The sequence below is a fragment of the Helianthus annuus genome, chromosome 1 (assembly GCF_002127325.2).
Source record: "Helianthus annuus cultivar XRQ/B chromosome 1, HanXRQr2.0-SUNRISE, whole genome shotgun sequence".
Lineage (NCBI taxonomy): Eukaryota > Viridiplantae > Streptophyta > Magnoliopsida > Asterales > Asteraceae > Helianthus > Helianthus annuus.
Window position 1 is genome coordinate 68270971 of NC_035433.2, and position 9884 is coordinate 68280854.

Genomic DNA, 9884 nt, shown 5'->3' on the forward strand with positions numbered 1-9884 from the left:
GACCAGAATGATAGCTCTAGGATGGAGAAAGGTTGGCAAGAAAGTCACCCGAAAGTCATCTTATGACAAAACTAAGAATGCAACATGTAGAGCTTCTTACTTGCTATCATTTACATCTAAACCCTCCAAAACACAATGGCCTATCTTAAGTATAACAAAAATACGTGAATATCAGTATATATGTTCAAATAGTATAATATTTCAAAAATTGATATTCATTACTTGAAAATGATATTAACTATAGACATAGAAATTATGTTTTATTTTATTTTTTCAAATCAGACTCAGCCCAAGTTGACCAACTAGATCCGATTATGGCTGAGGTTCACAATGTTTGATCGATTCCGAGTAATGAGGTGGAGCTGAAGAAAATCATCTCGACAACCTACCTTGTAGCGATTATTTGACGAGTACTCGACCTTATACACTGTTTTTTACACATTAACTAAGATATAAAGCACATCCTCACAAACATCACCCCTCAAATGTACTCTCCAATGCTTCACCACCAAATCCCGTTTCCACATGATCCAAATCTAGCATACATGAGCCTCATTGACAATAATCTAATATAATAGTTTAAACTTTTAAGTACTAGTATTTGTACCCGCGCGTTGCCGCAGAGCACTTACGACACAAAAAAGTTTTAGTTACAAATGTAATAACTAATAAGGTCACCTTTGGACCTCAAATGCAGGACTATTAGTAGGATCATTAGCTAAATGGAGTAACCGTTTGTATATGAGTACGTGTTCAACCCTTTCCACATTTAGATCTAGTGCTCATGCAACAATAGAACAAAAAAGAATAAACTATGACTAAATTATCCAATTTGTATGTGTATTTAAGAAAGATTATGTAGAGAATCTAGCTACCAAATGGATCTGACATTTTGATCCTAAATTTGAGAAAAGATTGATGTAAGAGTAAAGGTAAGCATTATATAATCACTCATAATAGCAAACTTGCTCTAGGATCAGTTTAATTAAGAAAGATTATCGTGGATAAGACAAAATTAAATTATTTAATCCTTGCGATGCCTGCATTGGGAGAGAGGTTGCAAGAACCATTGTACAAACTAAAACTTTCGTTAAGAATTCAAGGTAATAAATTTCAGACTCAAACATGGCCCGCATATTTGACTGTTTCAGCCCCAACCCTCTTGTGTCATAACAAATTAAGCAATTTATATATGCTATACAAACTTAGAAATAAGATGAACGCTGTGGGTACACTTCTCTCTATGATCCTAAAAGCATCAGTCCTTTCGGTCATACAACCAGGATCAACGATCACACTCATGTATCAAAACATATTAGAAACTTGGATCAACAAACGACATTATGTATAATCAGAAAATAACTTTTCCAACGTCATATTTTATTCCATATTTTTTAGCAGGTAGCTATTGTAGCTCATCAATGAAAATAACAGGTTTTTTTTAACGGCTGAAAACATCATGTAAAATTCAGTTTAGATAGCATACCCATGTGAGCAAAAAATAGCGAATAGTTGGATGTTGTTAGATAGAAGAACTTCATCCTTGGGACAAACAGTGGGAAACAAAAAAAGAACACCTGCAAAGCAAGAAAGTCATGTAAAACATGTATGTCTGCCAAAACAGCAAAAGACATCACATATAACTCAGGCCACATCGTAACAATAATTTAGTTAATCGCAATTTATGAATCGTAACAGTACATCTGGAACCAAAATCAATCAAATACAGACACTTCCAATCTTCAATCTGCATACATGAAATCCAAATCGATCGAACCAAGTCCCTGTCTATTTATTAATCAAAATGCCTCTCATCCAGTCCACGTTACAAAATCCACATACAAACTGTTGGAATTAATCTTGATGTTACGGCTTGTATACGGGTCAAGTTGGTTACCGGTTTTATCTAAATGGGTCACCGAATAGTAAATGGGTCACATGTTTAGAATTGGTCATATGTTGACGAGCATGCAACTTTTACGTGGGTTGCCGCACCTTTTAAATTACACACTATTTTACCGTGCCATTGCCTACTCATACTTGACATAATAATTATTTATAACAAATTCTTTAAATGTTGGAGAAAAACTGTTTTGGGTAGAAAGTCTACCCATCCAATATAGATTAGTAATTGTTTTACAGAAATAAGAATCGAGAGGAGAAACCTGGACTACTGGGTCCCTCTACAACACACTTCACACAGTAAAACACGTGAAATAGCATCAATTTATCAAGAATTACACACTAAAACACACAAATTTAGACGCATAGACACCACAAAAACTCTTAATAGAGGAGGGTTGGGAGGAAACTGACCTATATATGAAGGGCTAAATGCCTAAATGGCAGTTTGGAAATATTTTAAAACTCGGGTTGCGTGCAGTGTTCTTTGAACATCTTTTGGACATGTTCACCTTCAATGGACATGCGAACCCATCGAGCCCTGACCTGTGTTGGACCTAGAGCAGCACCTACATACACCAGAGTCAGTGTTACCGTTGCTTGTTTCCTGACGTACCGCCCTCGGACTAATGTTTGCAGCCTCACCACTCCTTTCAAATATCTCAATGTGCATCTCGCCTATACCAAATTCAAATCATGTCATAAACAAAATTGTAGCTATTACAGGAATATTTACAAGATGCCTCAACGCAAAAAAACTGGAGCTGTAGCAACAACTCTAACCAATACCAGCAATCTCTATGGTTCAACCTAGCAATGAGCTCACATTCAAATTCATCATATGTTGGACCAGGAAAAAAAAAGAATATAACTGTAAATATATACAAAGCGGATAAAAAACCCAATGAAATCATCAGGTAAAACATAGGTAATGAGGGTAAAATGAAAAGTGTTTAGGCCTAATTTGCTTTGATTGCATGATCACCTCTAATCTGTGGTGACCTCAATGACCAGGTTATACCTTCTCAGTTGCAACTGACTCACATACTCCTGTTGACCACAATCTGTGTTAACCTCATTTATCAGTTTTCACTCAACGTTTGAACCTTAACTGAGTTGACCGTTGTCGCCAGGTAAGACCTGAACCACCAAACCCATAAATGTATCATTCATATTACAACATCAGTGAACAATAATATAATACACGGGCATTGCAATATATGGAAAAAGAGGTGTAAATACTTGATACAATAAAAACTATTTACATCTGATCAGTGACAGATCAAGGATATTAGGTCGGGGCAAGAACTATTACCTCACAAACAATAAATCGCTAGATAGAAGACAATAGCTAAAGATATCACATATACATAGTGCACCTGCAATGAGTATGAGAATGGTGATGCCACACAACCACATAAGAATATGAAAAGCCCATAAAAACATGCCTAGAACATGTATCCTTACGCGTAGAGCTTTTGCTGTTCGGTGCTTTTCTTATCATGGTTGCATAATTTTCAAGCTTGAAAATGGAATAAAGTTGTAGAATAATTACAGTTTGGCGAGTGTTGAATAGTTTTAGTTCGGATTGATTTTCTTTATAATACTAAAATATGGAGTATGGACAGACTTGAAGCTAAAAACCGATTAAGAGCTAAAGACTGATTAAGGCCTACTGAACCTAAAATTAACAAATTCAATTAGGTTGTGACACATTATTAGTGAGAAACCTAGTTATAAGCATCTGCTATTGTATTTTTATGTTTATAGCAGCTCTTCATCAATACCATCTTCTTCGTGTAGTTGTGGAAGACTAAAAAAATTGAAAAACTTTCACATACACACAGTACACGTACATACATAACGTATTTTTCAAATTCTGTTCGAACTAGGGATAAATCGGAATCATTACCTACTATGTGGCGGCTACGGTACGCGATGGTGATTTGCATCAATGAGATGACGGTTATGGTTGTTGCGAAAAACAGTCACGACGTCGGTAGCTTGTGACGTCGGCGAACAGAGGCGGTGGTGATGCCGGTTGCACAGTGGTGACAGCGGCGGCAAGGTGACAATCAATTTGTACTCGTCGGAGGCTCATAAGAATTTGCCAATTGCCACAGTGGGTGGGTGTTGTGGCTTGCGGGAGCCAATTGAACAATTGTGTAAGAACCGTTTAATAGCTTGAACATCTAATTTTCATCATAAAATCGTCAATAACTATCAAAGTCGGTTTAGTTCTATTCAGAAAATTACGTTGATGATTTTGATGGTTATTTTAGTGGCGATCATTAATGATATTGTCAACTGATTTGCTTGGGGCTTTTTTGTTTAGAAGATTACATGGCTGAAATCCCCCCATTATCACTCTAGTGTCTTAAAACTTTTGGTAAAATACATATTTAACCCCTCTAAAATGACTTACACATCCTTGTATATAATGCTTCAAAACTTGTAAACTTGGTAAATTACCAAAAGGGTAAAAAAAAAACTCAGTTCTCTTAATAAGGTATATAAATTAACACAAAATAGTAAATACGTTGTAGTAAAACACCAACAAACACACATATTTTATTTCTTGACAATAAAAGAAGTTACACACTTATAGTTTCATCATACGATCTCCCTCCCTCCCATGCATCTCTTTGTTCATGAGCAACAAATGAACACTCTCTCAAGCTTTAACCAGAGATATCAATGGCTTTCACCTCAGGCTTCTTCATTTCCTGCTTTGGCACAGTCACAGTCAAGACCCCATTCTCCATTGAAGCCTTCACTTCATCCACCTTCGCATTCTCCGGCAACCTGAACCTCCTCACAAACTTGCCAGAGCTCCGCTCTACGCGGTGCCATTTATCATCCTTCTCTTCGTTCTCCCGGCTTCTCTCCCCGCTTATCTGTAACACCCTACCCTCCTCCATCTCCACCTTCACCTCCTCCTTCTTCAACCCCGGAAGATCCGCCTTGAAAATGTGAACTTCCGGCGTCTCCTTCCAGTCGACTCTAGCCAACATAATTTCACGCGCACTCGCTGGAAAATCGGAGAGGGTGGAGGTTAAGAAACCATCTAAAGGATCCCATAAGTCTAGGGAGAATGGATCGAAGACATTGGTTCTTCGGCCACTGAAGAAGCTTGGAATGATCGACATTCTTTTGGAATTAGGAAATGTTTGATGGTGATTGATTATGGAAGAATTTGATGGATGAATATGTTTGATATTGATGATAGTATTTATAAGTGATAAAATAGGGTTCTGGCACCTTCAAGAGGCCATGCACTCGTACGTGTCTTTTTTTTCTTTCCCTAGAAACCTCTTGAATCCTTATTTACTAGTATTATTTTAGGATAATTATTGATGTTTGAATTATTTGATTAAAATAAGGATTTTTGTGATTTATGTGTATTATATATATTATCTTAAGACAATGCACATAAATATCTATAAATGATAAGAGTACAACACATAGAAATTTGCAAATTAATTAAGCTTAATAGGTATTTAGATTTTGAAATGTTGAATTTTAAATTTCATGGAATGGAATTTACTTCTATTTGCCACTTAGTTGGTTAACTCATTTCAGTTATGTTTAAAACATTTTTTTTTATTCACGAAATCAATCTAAGAGGACCGGGATGGGAGTTATTTTTTTCGTGATGAACTTTATAACTCAGTTATACACGGCCGCCGGTTTAACACATCACGCGTGAATAAGAAAACGCGTTAAACACATCACGCGTTGAAGTTTGATCAAATGAATGTGTATTACTTGTACATTGGGTATTAATACTTGTACATTGGAATCCCATCACTAGTGATACCACCCCCCCCTACATTTCTATCACTAGTGATAGAATATTCTATCACTAAGGGGACTAGGGGTGGAATCACTAGTGATGGATTCCATCACTCCCACTATCCAATCAAGTAATGCCATGTCATCAATCCAATTTCCATCACTAGTGATAGAAATGTAGGAGGGGTGGAATCACTAGTGATGGAATTCTATCCCTCGCTTGCCTCGATGTCTCCAACAATCTTTAAAAATAATTCTTTGGGTAAACGAAAACGATCTCTAAACGTTTCGGCATTGTATAGCGGGTTTTCCACAAAATAATCGTTCATCAAAACTTCGTTGGCACGTATACGATCACGGCCGACCATCTTCTTCTTTGGGCGGGACGGCTCGGCATCAAGCTCGTTATACACCGACACAAAATAGTTTAGCGTGTCGTTGTCGGAAGACGACTCGGTATCGGTATCGCTAGACATCGTAAACGTCGAATCGGTAGGGAATTCCATTTGAGAAAGATATAAAAAATTGTGTGAAATGGGTTTAAAATGGTTTAAAAGATATAGTTTGGTGTGTGAAAAAATGGTTAAAATGTGGATATATATATAAATAAAATGGATTTTTTTTTATTAAAAGTTACCGTTTGTAAACGGTCATGTGCGCCAACGGTCGGATTTTTGAAAGTTTAACGCGTAATGGTGGCAACGCGTTATCTTTACCACGCGTGGAAAACAAGGCGGCGGCGGTGTAGCGTTTATGTATAACGCGTGCTCAATGTCGATCACGGGACCGCCCCGTCCCCTCTAAGGGGAGGGGGGTAATCACTAGTGATAGAATTCTATCACTCCCAATATCCAATCAACTCATGCCATGTCATCACTCAAATATTCTATCACTAGTGATAGAATTGTAGTGGGGGTGGTATCACTAGTGATGGGATTCCAATGTACAAGTATTAATACACAATGTACAAGTCATACACATTCATTCATCAATATGTTCAACGCGTGATAATATCAACGCGTCAAAACTATCACTCGTGATATGGGTGGTGACTAGGGGTGAGTAAATTTAGGTTCGGACCGAAAATAACCGAGAACCGAAGCGAAAATATACCCAACCCGACCCGAACCCAAGTACTAGGTATTTAGATCGGTTCCAATTTTTCATATAAAATAGGGTCGGGTCGGGTCGGTTCTCGGTTTTTTTCATGGTGAAACCCGACTTGTACCTATGGACCGGAACCGACCCTATATTTAGGGTAGTGAATCGGTTCTTTATTTTATGTTTGATCGGTTCTCGGGTCGGGTCGGGTTTTTCCTTTTGCTCACCCCTAGTGGTGACGGCGGTGTTAGTGATACATCAATAAGTGATGGGGAGTCCATAACGGACCGCCCCCTTCCCCTAAGTGTGATCAGATATGATCACAATCTTTTAATCTTAAAGTCAAGATCAGGATCACATATAAGATCATAAATCTATAGATATCATAGGTCATATGTTTCGGTTGTATAACCGCGTAAAATAGAAAGCTTTTAATATCAAAATCAAGATCTTAATATAAAGATAAACACGATATTGTTACAATATATTGTGTTGTTATGTAGTTAGACATGAAATAAAAACTAGCTAGAAAAGTTGTAGTGTCGATTTCACTCAAGTAGTCATGTAAACAAACCGAACGTTCATGAACTTGCTCGACAGGAAATTCGTTTATGTTCGTTTGTTTAATTAAATGAACAAATATGAACATACCTTGTGTTCGTTAATTAATGTTCGTGAGCGTTCGTTTATGTTCGTTTAAATTTTAGTAAATACATAAATAGTTATATTTATATGAATATTAGCTTTTCTAACCACTTATATAAATATAATTAATTAGTAATTAAGTTTTCTAGTAAAAAAAAAGAAATTTTAAAATTTTTCTTAGATTGTAAGTGATCACTTACTTAATACTTACATAAAACCTACTTAATTTTAGCATCTATGAACCCAAATTTAGATGTGTTTTCGGATAAACTGTAATATATTAGACTTGTTTGTTTGTGTTCACTAATGTTAAATTGTGTTTGTTTATATTTGTTCAATTACGTTCATTTGTGTTCGTTTATGTTTTTTCAATCATGTTAAATTTATGTTTGTTTATGATCGTTTGTGTCCGTTTATGTTCGTGAACTGTTCGTTTAGGCTTTAAACGAACGAACACGGACATGCCCGATTTCTTAATAAACAAACTCGAACAAAAATTGTGTTCAGTTATATGTTCGTGTTCGTATTCGTGTTTGGTTAAAATTAAATGAACGAACACCAACATGCCTATGTTCTTATCGGTTCGGTTCGTCTACAGACCTATACTCAAGTCTAATGCAGTAAACACCATTTAACCATAAAAACAAGTAGGAAAAAAAATTAGAACATAAAATTTAAAACACATCTAACTCTCCAAAATATATTAAAAAACAAGGGTTCACGAGGTTTCCAATCAAAGAAAAATGGAGACATGTACAGAAGTCCCAACTCTTGAAATTACCAGAACCCTCTTCTATCACCTACAAATACAATCATCGACCTCCATTAACATTCACAATTGTAAACAACTTCTTACACAATCAATCACTAGCAATCCATTAAACATTTTCAAAATATGTCTATCATTCCATGCTTCTTCGATCCTTTTGATGGTTTCTTGACCTCCTCACTCTCCGGTTTTCCAACGAGTGCTCGCGAAATGTTGCCTAGAGTAGACTGGAAGGAGACGCCTGAAGCTCACATTTTCAAGGCAGATCTTCCGGGGATGAAGAAGGATGAGGTGAAGGTGGAGATGGAGGAGGGTAGGGTGTTACAGATCAGCGGGGAGAGAAGCCGAGAGAACGAAGAGAAGGAGGATAAATGGCACCGCGTGGAGCGGAGCTCTGGCAAGTTTGTGAGGAGGTTCAGGTTGCCGGAGAATGTGAAGGTGGATGAAGTGAAGGCTTCAATGGAGAACGGGGTCTTGACTGTGACAATGCCAAAGCAGGAAATGAAGAAGCCTGAGGTGAAAGCCATTGATATCTCTGGTTAAAGCTTGAGAGTGTTATAGGGATGATGATATATTATTATGGTTGAAGAATAAGAATGTGTGTGCATGGGAGTGAAAATGGTGTGTGAAATTTTATTCTGAAGCTACAAGTTTGTAACATCTTTTTAATTTGTCTTGAAATAAAAAATTTATTCCACCACCGGCCACTTTTCCGCCACCCACATCATCAACCAACACCACCGCCATCATCGTAAAACCAACAACCACCACCATCATCTTCACTGTAAACCGGCACAACACCATCCTCATACCATCGCACCTGCAAAAAAAAAAGAAAGAAATATGTGGTTTGGCCAAAATTCACCTAAATTAACTAATTTTTTTTAATAGAGTTAGCGGGTTGGATGAAAATGGCAAAAAATGACAAAAGTTATGGACTAAAATGACAGAAAACAAAACTGTTTGGACTAAAATGACAAGAAATAAACTATTTAGACTAAAATGACAATGGTGAAAACTCAAAAACTAAAATGAAAATTTCCTCCCAAAAAAATCTTGAAATTTAAGAAAATTTGTGTTACATGTTATGGATGATGGGCCTGGTTGGGATTTAGGTTCTGTGGTTGGGCCAAACAGTTAAATGTGTCAAACAACTAAATGGTCCTTTGTATTACGTGTGGCCCATGAGGCCTATAACTAAATGGTCCTTTGTGTTACGTGTGGCCCATGAGGTCTATTTTAGGTACCTGAGTGACAGTATAATATGGTTAAGTCCACCCCTTGGACAATGGTATGTTCGCAGTAATAAATGGGTTACATTACATAGGCAGTGTTTGGATTTTTTTTTCTGTTTTAAAGGCCAACAAAAAAAGTTGAAAACACCCAGCAAGGTGTTGGGGGCGCTATAAATCAAAACACCAAGAAAACAACAGATACAGACACAGACCACAACAGTCGACTCCAAACGCGCAAATCAGCCTGTATCAAAAACATTAAACGACCTCCACCGCAGCAACTGTTTGATCCTTAGCCCTGTTTGACCCTTAGCCCTGTCTGAATTGTAGTTGATATACAATTTTAACCTGTAAACCCGACATGAGTGTAACATCTTACTTTTTCAGGTTGATGCAATGAAGAATTTTTTGTGTACATGTATTAAAAAAATAATAAA

The 9884-nt window shown here is 36.9% G+C and overlaps 2 protein-coding genes across 2 annotated transcripts; one reads left to right on the top strand and one right to left on the bottom strand.

Annotated features, from left to right (window-relative positions):
- Window positions 1–4403: 4403 nt before the first annotated feature.
- Window positions 4404–5079, bottom strand: LOC110895698 (17.8 kDa class I heat shock protein). The gene has a single exon (XM_022143022.2). It carries the CDS (start codon window positions 5049–5051, stop codon window positions 4584–4586), a length of 468 nt encoding a protein of 155 aa, XP_021998714.1. The 5' UTR covers window positions 5052–5079; the 3' UTR covers window positions 4404–4583.
- Window positions 5080–8242: 3163 nt separating this feature from the next.
- On the top strand, window positions 8243–8829 carry LOC110895699 (class I heat shock protein). The gene has a single exon (XM_022143023.2). It carries the CDS (start codon window positions 8339–8341, stop codon window positions 8753–8755), a length of 417 nt encoding a protein of 138 aa, XP_021998715.1. The 5' UTR covers window positions 8243–8338; the 3' UTR covers window positions 8756–8829.
- Window positions 8830–9884: the final 1055 nt, after the last annotated feature.

Coding starts and splice junctions, on each gene's coding strand:
- LOC110895699 (XM_022143023.2), top strand. CDS start 8,339: ATGTCTATCATTCCATGCTTCTTCGATCCTTTTGATGGTTTCTTGACC.
- LOC110895698 (XM_022143022.2), bottom strand. CDS start 5,051: ATGTCGATCATTCCAAGCTTCTTCAGTGGCCGAAGAACCAATGTCTTC.